This window comes from Numida meleagris, chromosome 10, assembly GCF_002078875.1.
Source record: "Numida meleagris isolate 19003 breed g44 Domestic line chromosome 10, NumMel1.0, whole genome shotgun sequence".
NCBI lineage: Eukaryota > Metazoa > Chordata > Aves > Galliformes > Numididae > Numida > Numida meleagris.
In genome coordinates, this window is record NC_034418.1 from 6,797,440 (window position 1) to 6,820,030 (window position 22,591).

General features: G+C 38.5%; 1 protein-coding gene across 1 annotated transcript; it reads left to right on the plus strand.

Moving 5' to 3' along the window:
* Window positions 331-18,176, plus strand: N4BP1 (NEDD4 binding protein 1). Its single transcript, XM_021408302.1, has 7 exons — window positions 331-704; window positions 4,429-6,200; window positions 11,823-11,953; window positions 12,411-12,507; window positions 14,265-14,372; window positions 15,951-16,058; window positions 17,655-18,176. The coding sequence occupies exons 1-7, from the start codon at window positions 459-461 to the stop codon at window positions 17,989-17,991; spliced, it is 2,799 nt and encodes a 932-aa protein (XP_021263977.1). The 5' UTR covers window positions 331-458; the 3' UTR covers window positions 17,992-18,176.

Below are 22,591 nucleotides of genomic sequence, written 5' to 3' on the forward strand. Positions count from 1 at the left end.
TTCCCTCGCTGCGCGGAGCCCCTCCCGCGCCCACCCTCGGGGCCGTCCCCGTGAAGGCGGCACGCGGCGCTAGCGGCTCTGTGGTGGCGGCGCGCGGCACTAAGGTGCTTCCTCACAGCACACCACAGCACCAGCCCGTCCGTAGCTAGCATTGGACGGTAGAGAACGAGGAGAGACCGCCTCGCTGGAGCCCAGCTCGGCTCCAGGCTCCGCAACAAACCGCCCATCGAGCGATAAAAACAGAGCGAAGCCTAGCACAGCAAAAGAACCGACGTCGCCCTTGGCAAAGATGGCGCCCGGGCGCCGAGGGGCACCGCCCACTTCCTGGCGGGGCGGCGCGGCCGTCGCGGGATGATGACGCACGCACCGAGCGGAGGGAGGTTGGGGAATCCCCGTGTTGTTGTCCTGCGGCCCGGCGGGATGAGAGGCCGGAGCGCGGCGCGGCGCGGCTGGCGGTGATGGCTGCTCGCTCGGCGGCCCGCGGCTCCGGGCCGGGCCTGGACGAGTTCACCGTCCCGGCGGAGAAACGCCGCTTCCTGGAGGGCAGCCGGGGCCGCATCCAGGGCCTATTCGAGGTGCGGCTGGCCGTGCTGGAGGCGCAGGGGGACTGGCGGCCCGCCCTCCCGCCGCCGGGACAGCCGCCGCCCGCCGCCAGGATCTGGGTGCAGCTGGTGGGCGGCGGGAAGGCCGTGCGGAGCGCCAAGGTACGGGGGCGGCGAGGGGCGCGGGGCCGCGACTGAACCCCTCCGCCCGGTGGGGCTGGGGCCTGCCTCAGGGAGCAGCGGGCGGGGGGTGAGGACGCGCCAGGACGTGCCGGCATCCGCGTAGGAAGTGAAAATAAGCGATTGAACTGCGAGAGCAAAGTGCAGCGCTGCCGGGGGCGGAACGCAGTGTCCTCGAACTGCGACCTCCGGCACTCGGACGGTGCTCCGACGGGCGTTGTCGCGATCAGAACGCGTCTCTTTCTTCCTTCTTCTCCTTCTCCAGTTCCAGAAGCCGCAGGGATCGGTTGGGTGTTGCCAGGTTTCGTGGCTGGTTTACACACCTCGCTGATTCCAAGGCCTCTTGGCAGCGCTCTGAGTTGACAGCTCGGCGGAGCTCCTATTTCCTCCAGGAAAAAGTTGGCAGCTCCGAGCTTCTTCACCTGTTGGTTTGCTGGAGCTTTTCTAAACAACAAGAAAGCTATCAGTGCTGTTTGTGCCCTTGGTGATGGCGCTAGCTGCTGTGAGGGCACTTGTACAGAATTAGTAACACCCCTTGTACAGCTGGCACACGGGGGGCTCGGCAGGAGCTGTGTGTTGCTGGTGCTCACGGCCAGCCTGGCAGCTGTGTGTGCTCGCATCGTGTGCTGAGCGCAGCAGTGTGAGCACCAGCTGGGCTGCAAGTAGCTCTCAAACCCAAAGTCCTGATATCTGGGCTTTTTGTGTCCTTAATGCACCTGTACGCAGTTATTACTAAGGATCCCGAGCACGTATTTTGTGACTTAATTCACTGTCTTCGCATTCCACTTTGGAAAACATGATTCCTTTTCCTGTGTAATGCATCAGTTCTAGGGAAAATATTATGAGAGTTAAGGTTGTTGAATTAACTGACTCTGAATCTCAACCAGTTTGATTCTGCTGTTGGGCTCAGAGATTCCAGAAGCTGTTACAGGTGACATAAGAATATTTCTCCTCCCCAAGCAGCTGCAGTACAGCTTCCTTTTTTTTCTCTTCCAGAAGAAGCCTGGAAAATAAATTTCAATTTTGTAATTGCTTTTCTTCCTGACAGCATACAAATTGCTTTTTACTCCACATACTTGAAAGGGTATAGGAGATTCTTTCCTTACATTTAAAGCAATTTTCAGACCATATGTGGATGGCTTGTTGACTAGAAAGTATTAATTATCACACATCTTTTCCTTCTTTTGAAACATTCTATTACCACAATTTGTTTTCATTTATCAGTCATTTGCAATATTCATTCTTCAGTGCTGTTTAGTTCTCAGATCTTGACTTAAAAAAAATAAAATTATTGTTTTCAGGAAAAGCAATCATGTGATGGCTAAGGTACAAACATTTTTCTGTTGATTTTGTTGCAGAAGCAATTTGTACTGGTAAGGTCTTGAAGCGTCCTTCCTTGATGGTTACACCAGTATGACTCAGAGATGATAAAAAGTGGCCTCGCATTGTTCATTGCCTTGTAATGGCTTTCAGTTTCATTTAAAAGAGAATTTCAATTTCCAAGCCTATGAGAACACAATAAAAATTGATATACTCAAGAATCTGCAAATACCATGACTGCAGCTTAAAAAGTGGTTTCACTGCATTATAGAATTATATGAAGTACAGTTGACCTAGGGAAGAATAATGCTACCTGACCAAGGAAATAGTATAGTGCTTTGACAGCTTCTGAACTCTGACGTGTTTAGAACACAGTAGTATAGAGCATTTACTTGGGTAACTTCTGGGTGGCAAAAATCACAATCCTTTTTTCATGTATTAAAAAAAAACCACCAACAACAAAGCCTGAACTTCTAGTAATTCTGTCCATGTTTATCACATAACTGGAGTTTTGTGAAATTTCTCAGTAATTTGTCAGTATCATCTCCTTTTTCTCCTTTTTTTTCTTCTTTTTTTTTTGCTTTTAGCTGTAAAATGTAAATGTTGTTTTTGATTAATGAAATCTGTCAGAGTCCAGGTAGTGTTTCTGTCTTTTTGCTTTAGTCTTATCGTAATTTTTCTATCACTTATCTTTTAATGGTTCTCACTAGTTATGCTGTATCATGCCATAGTAATAAATTTAGGACAAAGAACATATAATAACTAGTTAAAAATATAAATACCTCTGCAGTTACTCTTTGGAAGTTATTCAGAAATAGTCTTTACAAGTCCACTTTTATGAATTGACTCTAGTGCAAGGTGCTTCTGACAAAGTGTGTGTTCTCTGACCAAAGAACGAATATAACAATAGTTCTGTTGTTCTGACTAGTCTTGTTAAAAGTGAATGCTAAAACTAAAGACTGTGGTGAAAATCTAAATCTATTTTAAATGATTTAGCCTAGTAAAATAGAAGAGACAGTAATTGAAAACTGTTTCATTTTAGCTATTTTTTTTTTTTGAGTAGCACAGATTCCATTCTGAAACCCAAAGGAATGAGTTACTCTGTAAATATCGGAAGTAAAAGTTGAGTTTGGTGCAAGTATTGTAATTTTAACTATGCAGCCTTTCTTAAATTTAAGACACAAATGGCAATGCCTGTACTTGTTTGAGCCTGAGTGCTTCCAGATATTAAGAGCTCTGAGAATCAAGAATGTAAAGATATTTATTTTTTTTTCCAGTAATAAAATAAACATGTGCTGTATTTGGAACCACAGCTTAAATACTATCAGTTTCAAGTGAATTTACTTATAAATAATAGAATATCAAAAAAAGTTAGCTTTCTATAAAATCGGTTTAAAAAACACCTCAAATATGTGTTTTGTACTTGTTACCTAGTTTACTGGGAGTATTTACTTTCTTACATTTATTGTGCAAACCTGGCTTTATTTTAATGTTGCTGTTGACCGGGACAGGCTGGAGAGTTGGGCAGAGAAGAACCAGATGAGGTTTAACAAGAGCAAGTGTAGAGTCTAGCACCTAGGGAGGAGTAACGGCATGCACCAGTACAGGCTGGGGGATGACCTGCTGGAGAGGAGCTCTGCAGAGAGGGACCTGGGGGTCCTGCTGGACAACAGGTTGGCCATGAGCCAGCAGTGTGCCCTGGTGGCCAGGAAGGCCAGTGGCATCCTGGGGTGGGTTAAAACCAGTGTGGCCAGCAGGTCAAGGGAGGTGATCCTCCCCCTGTACTCTGCCCTGGTGAGGCCTCACCTGGAGTATTGTGTCCAGTTCTGAGCTCCCTGGTACAAAAAAGACAGGGATCTCCTGCAGAGTCCAGCGGAGAGCCATGAAGATGATAAAGGGCCTGCAGCACCTCTCCTGTGAGGAAAGGCTGAGCGACCTGGGTCTGTTCAGCTTTGAGAAAAGACTCAGAGAGGATCTGATCAATGTCCATAAATATCTCAGGTGTGGGAGGCAAAGGGACGAGGCCAGACTCTTTTCAGCGGTGCGTGGCGATAGGACCAGGGGAAATGGCCACAAACTGAAGCATAGGAAGTTCCGCACAAACATGCATAAGAACTTCACAGTGAGGGTGACGGAGCACTGGAACAGGCTGCCCGGAGAGGATGTGGAGTCTCCTTCTCTGGAGAGGTTCAAGACCCACCTGGACGCCTGCCTGTGCAGCCTGCTGTAGGGAGCCTGCTTTGGCAGAGGGGTTGGACTCGATGATCTCTAGAGGCACCTTCCAGCCCCTACAATTCTGTGATTCTAATGTATTTTTCCATTACTGAGTAATTTTAAATGTCAACTTTTCACAAGTATTCACTCTGCTGTCTTTTTCTCCTTCTAGGAGTATATTAAGGGACTCTGTGAACCTGAACTAGAAGAAAAAGAATACTACCCAAAGGACATGCACTGCATTTTTGTTGGTGCACAGAACATGTTTCTCAACAGTCTTATTCAGGATACCTGTGCTGACATAACAGTGCTGGAAATAGGCTTGCTTAGTATTAAAGGGGGTGCAGAAGCAGTTGTTATGGCTCAAAGTCAAGTTCAGCAGTTTGTGAAGCTTTTTGAGAATAATGAAAGCTTGTCAAGTGAATATGAATCAGATATTAAAAAGCAGTTTAGGCAATTTGTGGAAGCACATGCAGATAAATACGCAATGGATTTATTGATTTTGCCTAGCTCACTAAAAAGAGAACTCCTGACGCTCATGCAAACTGAATGTTGTGAGTCAGGGAGTGGTATAATAGATCTTACGAGGTCCGAATGCCCAGCAGAGTTCTTACAGGACAAAACCTCCAAAGTAATTGTTACAAACAGAGATAGAAAAACGGGAGGTGAGGAAGAAAGAAACAATGCCGGGACACCTGTAACTGAGCTTACAAAGCAAATGGACAACGCGTTTTCCAGTGCTCCTGAAACAGGTTTTGTTCCCATAAATGTTGTGCCTCCATTAGAGGCAATGACATCTAAAGAAAGACAATCTTGTAAAAGAAGATCTTCTGATGCTGAGGAAAGTCTCCCTAAAAAGCAGTTCTCTTTGGAAAATGACCAGGAAGTGAAGTCTGTCTCACACGGTGATCCTTCCAAAAGGGATGCAGTTATCAATCTGACTTCAGATAGCTGTAGTGGATTAGATGATCCCAGTTACTGTATAAAAGAAGGCGATGATATCAGTGAGGAAATGGAATATAAGATTCTCGTAAACTTTTTCAGAACAATGGGATATTCACAAAGTATTGTGGAAAAAGTTATTGGTATTCTAGGACAATCTGTGGAACCTTTAACATTGCTAGAAGAAATTGAAAAAGAAAACTTAAAATTTCAAAAAGAACACGAGTGGTCCTCTCAAACACCTAGAACGACAAATCCTCCTTTAGGAAGTAATGCAAATAGTTCACATAAACTAGAAGTCGAGGACATTTCTTGCAAGAAAAATCCACTTAAAACCAGTCATACTTCAAATGAGAAAAGAACAGAACATCACAAAATCAGGGATGTGCCAAGTACACAAGTTGATGCAGAAGAAAAAAGGCATGTATCAGTATGCAAACCTGTCTCTCCTTCCAGTAAAAGTTCAGCTATATGCTGTAAACGAAGAGATATTTATTGTCCTGGTAACAATCGTAATTCAACATCAAGTGATACAGAAACAGATGGTTTTGTACCTCTGAGCCCTACGCAGGCTGGAGCTCCAAAAGATGTTGATTTTGTAGCCAGAGGGAGCTCAGATGTGCAGCATACCTCAGCTAAGAGTAAAAGTGCAGTTCAGCAAAAATCTACAGGGTCCTCACCGGTGCAGAATAGTCATCCTGTTCTAGAGGACAAATCAGGACACTGCAGCTCTTATCAAGTGAGATCTCCCAACCAGCACCCTACTCAAATGTCAAATTTCGAAAATTCTACCCAAGCCCACGTATTGTCTCCAGAGATACGTTCTACAAGTCCCGATAGAGAGACGGGGGGATTGTACAGACGTCATATTGATCCTTCAGTTACCGGTGTTCAGAGATTTCTGGAATCTCTCAAAAAGCCATACAGGCTGGAGTTGAAAAATGAACCTGGGAAACCATATTTAAAACATATCATTATTGATGGAAGCAATGTTGCAATTTCGTAAGTATTGTTCTTACCAACTATCTCTTTATTAAAAGTTCAATAAACTTTCAAGTGAAGTCAGGATGATGAGGTTGCTGTAGTATATATAAAATTTTTGGTAGCTAGCTTTCTGGTGATCATTATGTATTGAGCTGAGCTTTTCAGATACTAGTAGTGGGTACATTGATAAGTTAGGGTAAGGTTTAATAATAAAAAGCTATGTGCAATTGACAGCCAGTTTAATTTCTAACATGTAGCAGTTCTGATAGTTTTCATTCTCCATTTAATAACAGCATTCATGTTTATGACAGCCATAAGTTACCACTCACAAGATTTTAGCTGATTCCACGAATGATATTTATACCAGTGTACGAATCTGACTATAATAATGTAGCTATGGCTTACTGTATCATAAAAACAATTAGCATAGAATTTAATTTAAGAAAAATGAGTACATGGTTTGAAGTTAATTACGTAGAATAAGGCAAATCTTTGGCTTTGATTTAAATTGCTAGGTGATTGCAATATTCTTGGAAAGATTTGTTCGAAAGCCTTTTAAGACTAAACTTACCTGCTTTAGTAGAACTTTCAGTAATTTGTAAAACAGCTCTGATTTTTAAAGCCCAAATATTAAAATCTGAAAAAAAAAATTGATAGATGATGGAATCGAAAACCAAATATACCTTAGCAGTAGATGAGATCCTTCTTGATAACAAGACTTTTCAAAATTAAAATTGAATTAATTCAGCAGTGTTTCTTACTAGTCAACTGTCAAGCTTGAAGGCTGATGTGTGCCATTTTAAAGCAACTCCTTGGAATTATCAGTGCTCCATCTCAGTATTTAATGCCTCAGTCAGAAGCAATTTCAGTGAGCTCTGTTGCAAGTAACTTTATCTGCAAAAGTTAACTTGCTTTGCAGGCAACTAAGAGAAAAGTTGAGTTACCTTCAGCTTAAGAGTAAAGTGGGTTTTTTTGTTTGCAGCCTTGCTGCCACAACAACAAAAAGCTGACTTTAATGATTGGAAACCCAAAAGAGCCTTTCATCAGTCTTAACTAGTTAAGTCTAGGATAATAATTCTTGAATGGAGTGTTTTATATGAGCAGGCCAGAATAGTACCAGTGATCCTACAGATTCTATAAGATACACTTTTATGCTGAGCAAATGTGTCTGAATGGTTCAGATAAGTCATCTACTTCTGGTATTAGATACAAAAGACTTTCCTAAAGACTGAGCTTAAATGCTACATAGGGGAAGAAAGTATACTGGGGGGGGAAGTGCGTGGGGGTGGGCATTCTAATGTTTTATGTCTTGTAAGAAAATAATCTGAAAGTCTGTCCTAAAATGAATTTGATGTTTTAGATTGTTGGCACTTTGTACAGTTTATTGGATGCGACTATATAAACAGCAGTCTGCATTTGTATCATTTGTATCACACACAGAATTTTCTTGCCAGAGAAAAAAAGTAGATGTATGCTTTTAGTTCCACAGATACAGACAGACAGATGTCTTTAGATAGTGCTCTTTCATGGATATGAAGTATCCTAACATTTAACCAAAATTCATGAAATAGCCGAGCTTGTATTGTTGGCGCTAATAAATATTTCTTTGCAGAACGTGTAATAATATGCATGAGTTTTGTTTGAGAACAGAAATTTAGACAGTTTTGTGAAGTGCTAGTAGAACTATTAATATGCACTTATTTCAGTAAATTTTGGCAACTTCTTCCATTTAGCAGATAATCATAACATGATGATTCCTTTTGTGGTGTCTTGATATTTGTTGATAACTTGTGTAGAGTACCAAGGGATAACTCTGAAATCCCTAGGCATATAGTTCATACAGGAATACTTCTGGTGGTGTTTTAAGCTTAATTTGTATTTAAAATATCCCATTACTTTTTGATAAGCTTTGTATGTATTTGCACGCGTTTGTGCTAGATCCATAGCATGATCTATAGTTCTTGACACTCCTCTAATTCAAATACAGCGTCTTACTACAATAAACAGGTTTTAAACAAGCTTACTTCCTCATTGCTCAGACTCTGTTATTTATAAAATAGTGACGTAGAAGTGCAAGTCAGAACTGAATTATACGCTACCTTGAACTTTTTAGAAAGATTTCCCAAACATGGATTAATGGAAGAGAAATGCAAATTGTTGGAGTCCTGCAGAAAATAGCAAATATAACACATTCTCTTTGTCTGATTTGTTCTTGTTTTTTTTCAAATGTGGATAGATATTTTGTCTACATATTTCATCTGAAACTGTTAAGCTAAGCATTCTGAATGTAAGAATATATAGTTCTTCACAAAGAGAAGAATGTATATGATGTGTCAGAAGATAAAGCATAGTATGAAGCATGGTGTTTTGTGTAGAAGCGTTTGGTTTTAGAACAACCAAATGCATCTAAAAACAGTGAATTAAAAGATAGTGAATAAGCATCTGCTTAGCTCTGAAGGTTGTGAGACTAAGGTCTCCAAACTTTCTTGATTGTGCATGATTGTCAGTAAAAGCATGTACTCCCCATGTATGTATATGTATTTATCAACTGTTTGCATGAGTTACTGAAGTTCTGATATTGTCTTCAGTCACCCCAGTGGATTGTCTTCTGTAACACTTGGAGTGCACGTACTGTACGTTAGAGCCTGCTGCTTTAGGGCAGAGCAGCTAGGTATCATTGATGTACTATTGCCAAACAGGGTCCTATAATGCCTGTCTTCTGCTGCTCAGCCAAATGGAAAAAAAAAGGTGGGGGTGGGGTGGGTTGTGTGTTTCGGGTTTTTTTGCTTGGTTTTTGTGAGTTTTGTCATTGTTTTTTTTTCAAGTAGGTACTTCTGTAGCTTCCTTCTGGCTAAGTAAACCTTGTTATTTTCTTACATGTTAGAAAGTGAAGAACTGTTTTCAATTTTGCTTTGAATTGTTTTCAGTTTTGTTTCTCAGTATCTTGAGGTTATGGAGACCCATTCTTATGTGTTTGTGCACCCTAAGTGTCATGCATTTTTTTAAGGGAGATATTAATGTTTTGCCCATGTGCTTGGACTAAGGCTGAATGGGCTTTGGAGTCACTGCTTGCATTGTGTCTTAACTCTGGAAGACTACAAGAAGCTGAAGAATTTTTCTCTTGTCATATGCAACCAAGTAAAAACTATGCATTGATGCATTAATGCTAACTGTGGTTTCAGTGTTTTTTGAATGAGGAGTCCAGAGTTTAACTGCTAACAAGTCTTTTTTTTTTTAAATCTGTATCTTTTCCTGTGCTGAAAACAGGCCTTTCATGGTAAACTAAAATATCCAAATAGTTATCAAGTCATTTTAAATTACATTTCATTAAATTGTTGAAGGAACTCTGAACAGAATAAAAATAATAGGATAGAATAATAATGTTTGTTAGAATGGTTTGTAAATCATGAAGCATGCTTTCTTTAACTTCATTACAGAACTAAAGGGAAGATTTGTTCTGGAATACAATCTGCTGTTTGCTACTTTAAGTTCTTCATAGTCATCATAGAATCATAGAGTCATCTTTTCTTTTACTTTATAAATACTTATTTAGGGTCATTGTAGATTTTTAAAGAGCTGAGATAGATGAACCCAGTATTCACAGCAGCAGCTGGGGAGCAGATGCAGTCTTTGAAATGGAAGTCTTGAAAAAACCACCTTGCCGTGATGGCTTCCTGTTCTTAGAATGCCTACTTAGTTCAAATAAAGCATTTCATATATCTGCTTATCTAGTAGTGGTGTATTTATTGATATTACAGTTTAGCTTAATTCTACATGCTATTTGATAAAGCTTATTGTTTTTTAATTTTTGGTAATTGCTGTGGAGTAGGAGTTTGTGATCATTGGGTCCAAATTGGTAGCTGCTGCTTTGGGCTTCTTTCTGGCTGCCTTGCATGAAAACAAAACTAGAGAGTCCAGTCATGTATAGCTCAACAGGTGTAAAGTTCAAAAACAAGAGAATGGAAAAGTAGAAAGCATAATTTTCAGTGTGAACGTGGCGACTTCTCTGTCTCTTGAAGTCTGACTGAGAACTATTTAAATAGTGGAAGCATTCAGCAAAGTTTTCCAGTTACTAAATAGGATATCCAACTTAAAGTGGCAGGTGGGACAGCGACTGCTGTTTAGGTTTGACCTGGAAGGCTTATGAGGGAAACTCTCCTGTGACAGTTACATTTCTTTGTCTGCTCTTGATATCAGGAACACTTAATTTTTTTCGGGCAAGGGTATAGGGCATAGATAGTTTTCTCCAGAGTCTCTGTTAATAAGTCAAGTTTTTTGCCTTTGTAGTTCAGATGTAGCTTGTTCAATTTGCTGCCCTTCTACATAAAGAGGTTCTCTTCAAACTCAGTTTGAGAATTTTAATAAATTTAAGTTTTGATACATTTACTGTAAACGGTATATAGAAATTTGAAAGAGGATCCTTGAATGCTACCAAAGGCTGCATTTCACTGTAAAATACTTGCATGGGAGTGTTTTAAAGAACTCACTGTTCAGATTTCCTGGTTGATTAGACTAAGATTCCATTCAAAACTAATAAGGTTTATGATTAGGCTTGTATTATACTATTACACTGTAATTCAAGAACAGTTTAAAATATGAATACCATTTGATTGGTTACTGTTCTGACAATCACTTGTAGTCACTTAACGTCTAACTCAAGATGTAGAATAGGAACTACATCATAAGACATGCTTGTTATGCTCATGAATTGTAATGGATTATTGTCATCAGCCTTAATGTCTTTGTTTTGTCTGTCTACCCTGTGTTCTGAGAAAACATGAGGGAAAAGCTTCAGAACTGCAACTAGGTTTAGCCTTATGTAAGCTCTTAATTGGTGTTTGGTAGGGATTTATCTAGAGGTAGCTTCTATTCCATCTTCTGTGCTTTATTTTAAGGTTTTTCTGCCTTTATTCTCCTGGAGTTAGTTACTGAAGGATGACTTCCTCCCATTGTTAAAGAGATCTGTAGGATCATTGGATAATACAAACCAGGAGGGACTTCACAAGGATATCAACTCAAACCTCTGCATCATTCATAGTAGGCAATCGTTGATTTTAAGGAAAGTCACTTAACTGAGTTGTAAAAAACAAGTAATGAGCGTCTTACTTTCTAAAGGATTGCCACTAGACTACAGCGTTTTGAAAATCTGTCTTCAAAGACATTTTGTTATTTTGTTTGAATACGGTAGCTCAGATCGTTGAAAAGAAGGGAAAGGAGGCCCTAACATCTCACATTATCCTTGAATTTATCAGAGTTAATCTTGCGGAACTAGTTAAACTGTTTTATAGTGGGATTGTATTTGGATACATAGCATGCTGATTGTCTTAATGTATAAGCAATAGTTTTCTGAAACCATTGCTGTTAGCCTCATTTTAAAGGTAAATGTACTTCTAATTACCCAGGTACTGTACTAATGAAAGCTAAAGAAGTCTGAACTACATTAAATTGCAGGTGATAATTCTATTCTCTTCTTGTGCTGAAGACATTTTTTCCATTCATAATAATTTTCATCTGTAATATCCATCTAGCTTTTATTTTGCTGAGGCTGTAGGTGTATTTTCCTACTTCTGTTTTGTTTGCATTATTAGTAGTAAAACTCTAGTGAATTTAATCTCATCTCATCTTTTTCCTCCCAACAAGTCATGGTCTAAGGAAGTTCTTCTCCTGTCGAGGAATTGCAATAGCAGTTGACTACTTTTGGAAACGTGGCCACAGAAATATTACTGTGTTTGTTCCACAGTGGAGAACAAGACGTGATCCTTCCATTACAGGTGTGGCAAATAGTTTCCTAATGTTTTCTTAGTTTAAATTGTAAATAATTATTTGGGTACTCCTATGAAAATGGAGAACAAATATTTCATAAAACGAAGGAAGGAACAGTCTGGCTGCTAAGCATGAGTAATTTGTTTTCAGTGTACATTGTGAAATACTCTGAAATTCTGTATAGACTTGCTGATAAGCCATAGATGGAGGCCTTTTTCGTTTTTTTTTGTATTTTTCTTTCTTTGCTCTTTAATTTCTGGTTTCAGCCTTTTCCTCCTCTGCTTTTATCTTAATAACTCTCCAGCTATCTGTGCTATTTCTGTAAATTAATAGGTAAAAAAAAACTTCTCTGCTATGTGTGTATATATATATATGTATGTATATATATATCTTAGTTGTCAAATCCATACATAGCTTGGAGTAAAGCTTTTGTTTTTATTGAACAGTTGTTTCATCTTTTAACAGAGCAGGATTTCTTAACACAGCTGGAAGATGTTGGAATATTGTCTTTAACCCCATCAAGGATGGTGCTGGGAGCAAGGATTGCTTCTCATGATGACAGGTATGGAATATGCATAGTTGTAAAAGGTTTTTTACACCTGGTTGTGAAAGCTTAGTCCTTCATTATCAGTAGTATTATCTAGTTCAGCATGTCTTGACAGCGCTATGCATTCAGCTTTAGACTGACTTTTATATATAACACTGTAACAGTAACATGAAATAAATCTCTAATGTTTAGAACATACTGTTTGCTGTGTTGAATTAATCTTGGACTATTTTCATGGCAACTTTAACCAAAATTTAAGAAGTGAATCCATTTCAAATATCATTACTTGCATTGAGGGAAAAAGGAATGTTCTACTAAGGTTTTTTGTGCTTTCTTGATCATTTATGTATCCCTAAATCATCTTGTAAGTTTGAGGAGCACTAGCATATATCAGCTACTGATCAGGTACCATTTTGTTCTTTTTTTTTTTTTTCCTCTTAATGTCATTGTGGCATATAGACACAGTTGTGTACTTGTGCCAGTGTATTTGTAACAGTGTTTGGGCTACTAAATTTCCAAGTTAATATGGGCACCAAAATTCTACTTCAAAACGTGGGGATCATTTTTCGATGGACAACACAGTACTAAGCTTTAGCTGGGTGGAGTGGGGTGTGCTAGCGCTTTCACTGGTATTACCACATTTTCCTAGTCTTGATGCATGGTCAGAAGAACGTGGTAGTAAAGTTTTTTTTTTCCACATCCAGCTTACCTAATTCTGCTTGGATGAGCAGTTTCTAGCTTTGTCAGACAGCTAGTGCAGTTTTGTTCTAATAATAATTCATACTTTCTCTGACTGTGGAATTGTCAAGTTCTTTGCATCATGGTCATGCCTATTTTGTTGCATCGTACAGGCATGCAGCTGACTGCAAAATTTGATATGCAAAATACAAGTGAAGTGCTCTATAGCTTTATATCCTTGCTCAAATGTTGCAAGTCCAGTCACTTTAGTAATAATGTAGAAAAAATATGTAATATCATTTTATATTATAATATGTCGATGGCCAGGTTGGAGTAGTTTACACACTGGTATTTTACATACAGCCAGCTTTTGTATATAATGTTATGCAGGTGCAGTAATTTTAAGTTTACTGTGGAAGTGAGTGTTGTATTAACATATTTGCACTTTGTTTGAAATGTGTCACTTTCTGTCTTAAAAAAAAAAAAAAGTACCAACCATTATGTCTCTGCTAATGTCATCTCTGTGCAGTATTCCAACTAGCAAAAAGCTTACTTTCAAATAGGTAAATATGGAATTTTCTAAATTAGTGTGTCATAACTTGTTTAACAACAAAATGGTAGCCGCAGTCTTTGTTAGCAGGTGTTGACAAAGCGAACAAGTAAGTAATGTGAATAACACTATATTGCAGAACACAGACATTAGTATTAAGCAGGAAGGTATATCTGAATAAGTTTGGGTTAGAATCAGTAATAAATACTGTACTTCCTAAAAAACAAGGCACTTACCTCTACAAATATTTCAGAATCTATTAATTTTGTGGGTTTGGGGGGTCTTACGATTTCATGTTGGTATTTTTTTCTTCCAGTGGGAAAAAAGCCTCCCATAAACATTATGTGCAGTAAATAAATGAATGCTGCCTGAAACTGTATTTTTTAAAGTTAGTAATGGGTCAAAAATCAAGTAATTTTCCAGTGTTTAACTTTCTTCATGTAAGTAAATTACTTTGGATGGTAAGAATATTTAGTTTTCTAGATCTTTGAACAGTTTTCAGTAAAGAAGACGATTATAACTGTCTTTGAAATGAATGTTACAGATTTTTATTACATCTTGCTGATAAAACTGGAGGTGTTATTGTGACTAATGATAACTTCAGAGAATTTGTGACAGAATCCTTTGCCTGGAGAGAAATTATTCAGAAAAGGTAATTACTTAGATTTCTATAAAAGCTTAAAGGATGTCTGTCCTTAAAGTTACAGGCACTCTTAATTTAAAAAAATAAAAGTTTAAAAAAATTATAATTCCACATGGAGGTAACCTGTGATGCAATTCTTGTAGAGCCCAAGAAGTTACTGTTAGTTTCACCGCTTTGATTTGTGGCCTTATAATTGTGTGTTGAGTAGCCTGATATCCCTGTTATTCACGTATCCTCTAATGCATGTCTGTTAATTGCTCATGTAAGTAGAAGCCCTGTATGGCAGCCAAGCTGTATCACTTCTGAAGTTTCAGTGTTACATCCTGTTAAGAGTGCACACTTAGCAAGCCATTCTCACAGTCTTTCTTGTTAGACAGTTCATTTCTGCAAGGAAATATGATGGCTGATGCAGACAGTGTCAGTTTCAGAATCACTCACTCTGCTCTGCAGTACAGCAAATAGACATAACTAGGCAAAATAATGAACACTTATCCCTGCAGCTGTTTCCCTGCAATTGTTGAGCATCCTGTGGGTTTAGATGAGTTCACTTAGCTGTCAAGTATCCCTGTTTCAATTTGTGGATTCTCTATGGATCATAGTTTCTCCTGCGCAACCAGTTTCTTCCTTTATTTTTTTTTCCTTCTCTCATTTTTCCTCCAGTTAAATCAGGTCCTCTTAATAGAAAAGTCCATTCTTCTGTTCAGCTTTGACCGAATTTCCTCTTAATCCTTCAGTCTTTGTGATATCCTCTGAGCAAACACCTACTGCAGTGACTGGGTTCTGTACATGTATACTGAAATAAATAATTGAAAACTGTCTCGGGTACTTGTCCAGTCACATGGGTATTTTCACTATTTCTCGAGTTTTACAAAAGTCAGGTTGTGTTCTCATACGCTACTTCAATAATAATACTTAACATGTCTTTCTTAGTCTGCGTGTTTTTGTGTTTTCTTTCTTTTTTTTAAGATCATGTGTTAACATCTGCTGTTAGTTTTACTTCTGGGGAAATTCCACTATACCAAATCTCCTCACAGACAAATTTTAGTTGAACTAGCTTCCCTGAATGCAGGTTTTCCACCAGCCCAAAATGATTCCAGAAAAAAAAAAAAAAAAAGCTTTTGTGTTTCAATCATAAGCATCTAACAATGTTTGCTAGTTGTGTGGCTTTCTGATAACATAAGCATTAATTGCTTTGTGTTTGAAGATCCTTACAAAGAAGGGGAGTTTGAACAACCAGAAAACCTTCTGTAATCATCTGGAAAATTCCACGCTGTTCTCTGTTTAAAAAAAAAAAAAAAAAAAAAAAACCTGCAGTCACCTGACATATGCTGTTTGTAAAAGGAAAGAAAAAAAACCAACCACCTCAGTGTTTTGCAGTGCAAATAAGAACAGTGTACATATGCTCCCTTAAAGTTACTTTGACAGTGAATGCTGGTTGTAATTAAAATGGGTATCCACTAGTTAAGCTCCAGTATCTCCTGATGTTGTATAGAGTGTTTGCTCTAAGCAAATACTCCTGTGTTATGGAGTGGGTGGCAAGGGGAGAATACACTGTCAGTAAAGAATAATGGAAGAACTTTCTTGCAGGTTGCTCCAGTACACTTTTGCTGGGGACATATTTATGGTTCCTGACGATCCCTTGGGAAGAAATGGACCTAGATTAGATGACTTCCTTCAAAGTGAAGGCTGTTCTAGGTATGAGCTCTGTTTTCACTTCTGTTTGAGACAGTTACAATTTCAGATGGGAAATGAACTGTTTGTGGCTCACTTGAAGGTTTCTGTAGAGCAATATAGTAAGGGTACAGTAAAATCAGACAAGAATGCTAGTGGGTAGTAGCTTAAAAACATGGGTATTTTTTTCCTGTTACTGCATTCTGTTCAGTAAGTGCTGGTGACATTTGCATCACTATCTCTCTCACAACTGAAATAAGTAAGACAAGTGCCTCAAATAACTTCTTCTGAGGTTTCACTGTGGTGGTTTTCATATAAAGGTGGTCCAAACTGTGTGTCAGTATTGCACAAACCTACTCATAGTTGAGGTATGTGGTAGTCTAGTGTCCTTCTAATTACAGTAGTGGTATCTAAAATACACTTGCTCATTACTAATAAGTGGGCAATAGTTACCACAGAAGAAACACTAAATTCACATCCTTTGTCACAAGAGAGGCATTTCATTTCACACGTGGTTACGGTACTGTTAATAAAACCATTTTGGAGAGGTGTTGCTATTTAAATGCATTTGTACTTGATTCACAATCTTAAATATTAATAAGCTTATGTTGTTGTTATTATTGTACTCTTTAAATATGCATGTATTTCAGAAGTATGAATTTGCTCTGCGTTATGTGCCAAGATTTGAAAATTATTCTGTTCTTTTACACAAGAATTAAGCTGCCCTTTCCTTTCTTTCACCAGCCTAACAATTATAAATGCTAATGATAGTGAAGAGTATGGAGAGGGATTTTAGAAACAGGTATTTAAAAATCAGTGAACAAAAAGGGAAAGGTATTCACTTAAATATTAATGTATAACTTTTAAAATAGAGCTCCATAATTTTAGTACAATTTCCCTTGCTAGCAGGAAAATTAACTGTAACATGAGTTCTAGTTTGTATTTCTGTGTTATTTGGTGGCATGTGAAGTGGAATTGGCCCTAAATTCAGTAGTGATAGCAGTTTTGAGTAGCAATGACTTTTTAAATAGTCTGAAATGAAATCTCAATACTTAAGAAAGAATATTCAGATCCTAAAATTGCTGGGATACTTCATGGCCCCATTAAAGATACAAGGCCATGCTTTTCTCATTTTACAATCTAAAATGTGGGCACAGCTGACAAATGTCATGAGCACAAGTAGATGAAGAATGATCTTGTGGAGCAGCTCAAGTGTCTCGGGTCTGTCCACATTTTCACATTCTGAATCAATTCTGAATCAGTATATATGTGTTCAATGCATCTTTTAATCCATTTAGATCAATGACATTTGTGTTGATACTTCCAATAAATGAACTTTGACTATTGCTGTGCTCTGCCAGGTGGGTGTTATAGTGCTCATGGTGTATTGGAACAAGTCCTAGGTAATGTTGGTTAGTATTGTTAGTCATGCCAGATTCAAGCTGAAAAATGTTATACCTGTGTTTTTTTTTCACTTTGGAATCAAGTGATTCATATTTTTTCAGTCAGTAAATGAGCAATCAGTGAAGTATAGGAGTTGTAGCTTTTTTCTTTTGTGGCTGTACAGAGACAGCGTTTGCTCTATGTTAATTTAATCAAAATTTTAATTTTATTCCATAGAGATTTTCTGTCAACACAGAAAGCTTTACAGAGCAGAGAACAATATTCTTCTGAGACACCTTTCTTCATGCAAGTCCCCATTCCAACCAGTAGTAGTCGACAGCCTAAGAATCGAGCGCACGGTGATCGTTCAGCAGCGTGGCTTCCACTGGATACAAATATGAAGGCTTGTCTATCAATTCCACCACAAAGATCTGCCTCAGAAACAGTACAGCTAAAAGAAGCCCTGATAAAAATATTTCCAGATTATGAGCAAAGGCAGAAGATTGATAAAATATTAGCTGATCATCCATTCATGAGAGATCTTAATGCACTATCTGCCATGGTGCTTGACTGAATATTATACAGGGTTTTTATATCACGACTGATCTAAATGTCAATATGAGTAAGAATGTTGCTCTGTTACGTTACTTTGTGAATATTCAGACCCTAATTTTATTTGTATAAACAAGCATATTTTTATGTATGTCCTGTTGCTAATAGATGCCAGTTTTTGGTAAATTAAAAACTGCTGCTACTTCAGATTTGTGTTAATATTTTCTATGAAAAATCTTCCGCTTCATTTTAATTGCTTATTGAAGCAGTAATGGTTCTAAAGAACTGATGTCACTTTAAATAACATGTTGGTACATTATAGAAAGCAAAAGCACTTATGTACTTCTAGTACCTCCTTCACTGAAAAACTTCCAAATATTTCTTGATGAAAATACAGACACTTTACTATTTTCAGATACAAAAACTGCTGTATAATGTTTTGTGCTTTCCTTATACCTTCATTGTATATCTTGGAAATCATGTATGCTCCTAAAGGTCTGTGAACAACTGACGACCACTGTCTGGGAGCTGTTGGAGAGTGGTGTACTGTTGCAGTACTGTCACAAGGTGGCATTATGCATCTGTTGGTTTCTAGCGATCAAGAGCCAAGATTTCTGACCTGTATTTGGATGTGATAGTTCTCATATAAAGAGTAAATGCAAGACAGACAACAGTAAGTGTTGCTATGGATAAAACTGAATATTATATGAATAACTTCTGGATACTAAGCAGACTTGCAGGTGATATTACAGGTGACTAGTAAGCTCTGTATACATGGCTAAGATGGAATCCGTAGAGTGCACAAACAAAAAATCTTGCTTGTTCATCCAGGTTGTGGGATACAATGTGAGAGCAGTTAAAAGTAAGATTCCAGATAGAAAGTGTAAAATCACAACTCTCATCAGTAGAAGATGCTTTTAATGCTTTAAAAGTTCTGTGATGCCTATGTTGCTTTTAAATTACTAAAGTATTTTGACCATCAGTATGCCTTTAGAATAATTTAAGTATCTTTAACAGTCTGTGCTGTTTTGTTTGTCTTTACCCTGCCTGTTTAAACTAAGAATCCTGCAGTAGGCTATTCACAGAACGTGATGCTGTTTATATAGAAATTACATTTGCTGTCTTGTGCAAAATTAATACACTGCATTTAAGTGTTCTACTACCTGAAATCTGTTCTGGGATCTGGCCCAAAAGTAAGGTAGGGGGGAAGCTGAATGTAGTTTCCAGAAACTGGCAAGTAGGACCACATTCAAGAGCAGAAGCGAAGTGAAGATTAGTGTGTCTGCATATGCACCTAAGTCTTTATGCCTTCCTTTTAAGAGATTTTCTTTTGTGTTTTTCTTTTTCTGAAAACGTGAGGTACAGAGCCTACGTTAAACTTCTGGCATGCTGAGCCTTACCTTGAAGCATAAGAATTTTGGCTTTCTCTGCAGTAGAGTTTCCCTGGATTTTGAAATCATTGCTTGCTTAGAAGCTAAATGTACTGGACGTACTGAGGAAATAGGTGTTGCAAGTCTCTCTCTGTTGTCTCAGATGGCCTTTTCATATGCATTCTGAGGTCAGAAATAGAAGGCAGAGTCCGGCTGCTCTCTCAGTAGGAGCTGCAGCAAGAGCAAAACTAAAATACTAGGGACGGTTATCGACAGACTCTCAAAAAAGAGAAAAAGTGAGCACAAAGAAATTGTTTGAATTGGTTCTACATCCAAATAGACTTTTTTTTTCCTTCACACTTGAGTGAATGATTCATAGGTCAGGTCAGGTGAGCAAAGTTATTCTGACCAGCACATCTTTGCAAAAAAGTAATGCTCAACTAATAAATCCTATGTGATCAGCAAGGTCTGTCCTCACAAAATCTTAGGTCTCTAAAGCCTGTCATCGCTGATTTGAGAGGATCTTTTAATGAGCAGTAGGGAAGTAAGCTGCAATCAGTCAAGGGTTTCCACTTAAGAGGGATAGGATCCTGAGGAGGAAAGTGATGGTGAATTTGACAATTCTGCATCGGAGTGAGATGGAGCAACTTTGGATCAGCTCCTAAGAAGCTCTTCTGGAAGTGATGTGGTTAAACCAGGCAGGTAGCTAAGCACCACACAGTTGTTCACAGGCTCCCTCCCTTCCAAGTAAGGTAGGGGAGAGAATTATTTAAAAAAAAAAAAAAAGTCAAAGGAAGAGGAAAAAATAATATTCATTACAATAATTGTATATGTGTGTATATACGTAACAGGTGATGCACAAGCAATTACCACCCGCCAACCGATTACCAACTAGTCCCTGAGCAGTGGCAGGTCACCCAATGAACTCCCCATTTTTCAGACTTTAATTCTGCGAGATGTCAGTAGGAGAAGCTGAGAAAACTGAAACATCCTTGGCTCTATACAGCACTGCTCAGCAACAATTAGAAACATCAGTGTTAACAATGTTGTTTTTCTCCTAAAACCAAAACAGCATCATACCAGGCACTATGAAGAAAAACAACTCTGTTCTAACTGAAACTAAGGAAAATAGGAAAATGAGCTAAGACCAGAACAGACTATTCTATATCTTCTTTGCATATCAGTATACTCAAAACTGATATTAATCATGCAGAGCAGAAGTGCAGGTAAAGAAATACAGTTTTACTTTCAACTGTCACGAGGAATGAAAAAGATACAGATTAGAGTATGACCCTGCAGGGCAGCCAAAGATAAGTACCATGTTGACTACATCCAGTGTGGGAGAGACAGGGAAGAGTATGTAAACTGCTCACTAGCTAGCAATGGATTAAAGGGCTACGTTAATACCAGTAAATGGTAATGTGCTGTTCTTTCCTTTGCCAAACATCGCATTTGAAAGGAATTAAAGAGGAATGTAGTGTCAAGCGCTCAGCAGAGTAGTAGTTGATTGCTTTTGTATGATGCACGAAGCCTAGCTGGGAATAGTAGTTCTAAAACCTGTCATCTTGCTGCTTTTTCCCAGGAGTACGGACTAGAGAAAATAACTTAGTTCTGTGGCATTTATGGATATTAAAGCAGGCTGTCTAAGCTGCAGTTCTTCTGAAATGAAGCCCAGTGAGGCCACGGGTTGTTTTCTATTTTATTATATAATTTTTTAGGTTCTGATGTGCCTTCAGGTTTGAGTTTTAGGCACCACCTCCGCTAATGTTCCCATTAACAATCATTGTCATTATGGTCTGAATTTTCCTTGAAGAAAACGGATGGAGCTTTTGCAATGCTATGCCTATGGTAGAGGAACACACGTGGTTGCTTCTCATCCATACTTAGAACAAAACCATCAGTGTTTTTCCATTTTGTTTTCACTTGTTCCTAATTCCCTATTAGCTTGTTATATGAGCAACCGTAAAATCCTCGCTCAGTGCACAACAGAACCTTACTGCATGAAGAAGAGCAGCCGAAAAAGCTTTGTTGGAACCAACATCATTAAAAGCTCATCACAACCTTTTTTTTTCCTTAGGATTTTTTAATGGCAAAAAAAAAAAAAAAAAAATCTGCTTTTCTGTGCCTGAAAGTTTGTCTGTGATGCTCCTTCATTTACTGTACAAAATTCTTAGAATTGAATGAGCAAAGGAAAAGGGTAAGTCCAAATGTAAAATTACCCCTTTCAAAGCCTGAATATAAACAGAACGTTCATGATGCCTAGAATTAATTCACTTTCTGAGATGGTACAGCTTTCAATTTAAGATGTTTCCACTCAAATGGGAAGATAAAAGGAATATTGCTTTGATCCTGCTCAGAAATGTCCTGTTTTCCAGGCTAAGATACTCAGAATTCCAGGTAGGTGTAACTACTTTTGCCTGAATAGAATAGCCCTGAGTTTACCAGCAATAGTTTAATAATAATGAAATACCCAGCAATAAGCAATAAAGAGTATGTTGCATGTGTGTAATTGCCCGGCTCCATACTAACGTAATAAAATATCACAGCCACTTGAGTACATGCAAGTAGTTGTCTGTGTCATAACATGTAACTGTGGTTTAGTTAGGCTGTGAGCCTCATGTAGCAAACAGTGCAGTTTAGATACCCATGGCATTCTGGGTGTGTCAAGTTTGGACCCACAGATTCACAATCTTGGAGCTGTCCACTCTTTCTGCCATGCTCCAGACCCCAGATAGCTCATGCTCATTACTGGTTTCTGCAAGCAAGTCCTGCGCTGCTGGTGAGTCTGAATTTCTCATTCCTGCTGGACCTGAGCTAATTCCATTAACCATCTTTGGTACAGTGTTTTCCGATGTCCCCTATTATTTAGTATTTTGGTGGCTGTTTTTTATTTTTTTTCCTACCAGCACCAATGCCTTGTGTGTTCCAGGAACCTTTCCCATTGCTGTGGAAAAGAGTTGACTGAACCTAGAAGAAAAATCCTATGAGTTTGAAAATGTGAAATAGACTGTGGTATTTAGCGGTAAATTCTAGCATATCTCCTGATGCTGAATTGTATGATGAAAGAAAAATCTGAAATTTTTAAAAAATATTGTGATATGTGGGAAAGCTGTTCTTTAATGAAAGAAAAAAAAATACCTACGATGAAAACCTTAATACGAGTAGGTAAAATCTCCAAGAAGAAGCTTATGGAAATGAACAGAGCAAAACCAAGTTTTCTTCCAGATATTGACACAGAAGCATTATGTATGT

Coding starts and splice junctions, on each gene's coding strand:
- N4BP1 (XM_021408302.1), top strand. CDS start 459: ATGGCTGCTCGCTCGGCGGCCCGCGGCTCCGGGCCGGGCCTGGACGAG. Junction 12,508..14,264: donor ATTGCTTCTCATGATGACAG/GTATGGAATATG, acceptor TGAATGTTACAG/ATTTTTATTACATCTTGCTG. Junction 16,059..17,654: donor CAAAGTGAAGGCTGTTCTAG/GTATGAGCTCTG, acceptor TTTATTCCATAG/AGATTTTCTGTCAACACAGA.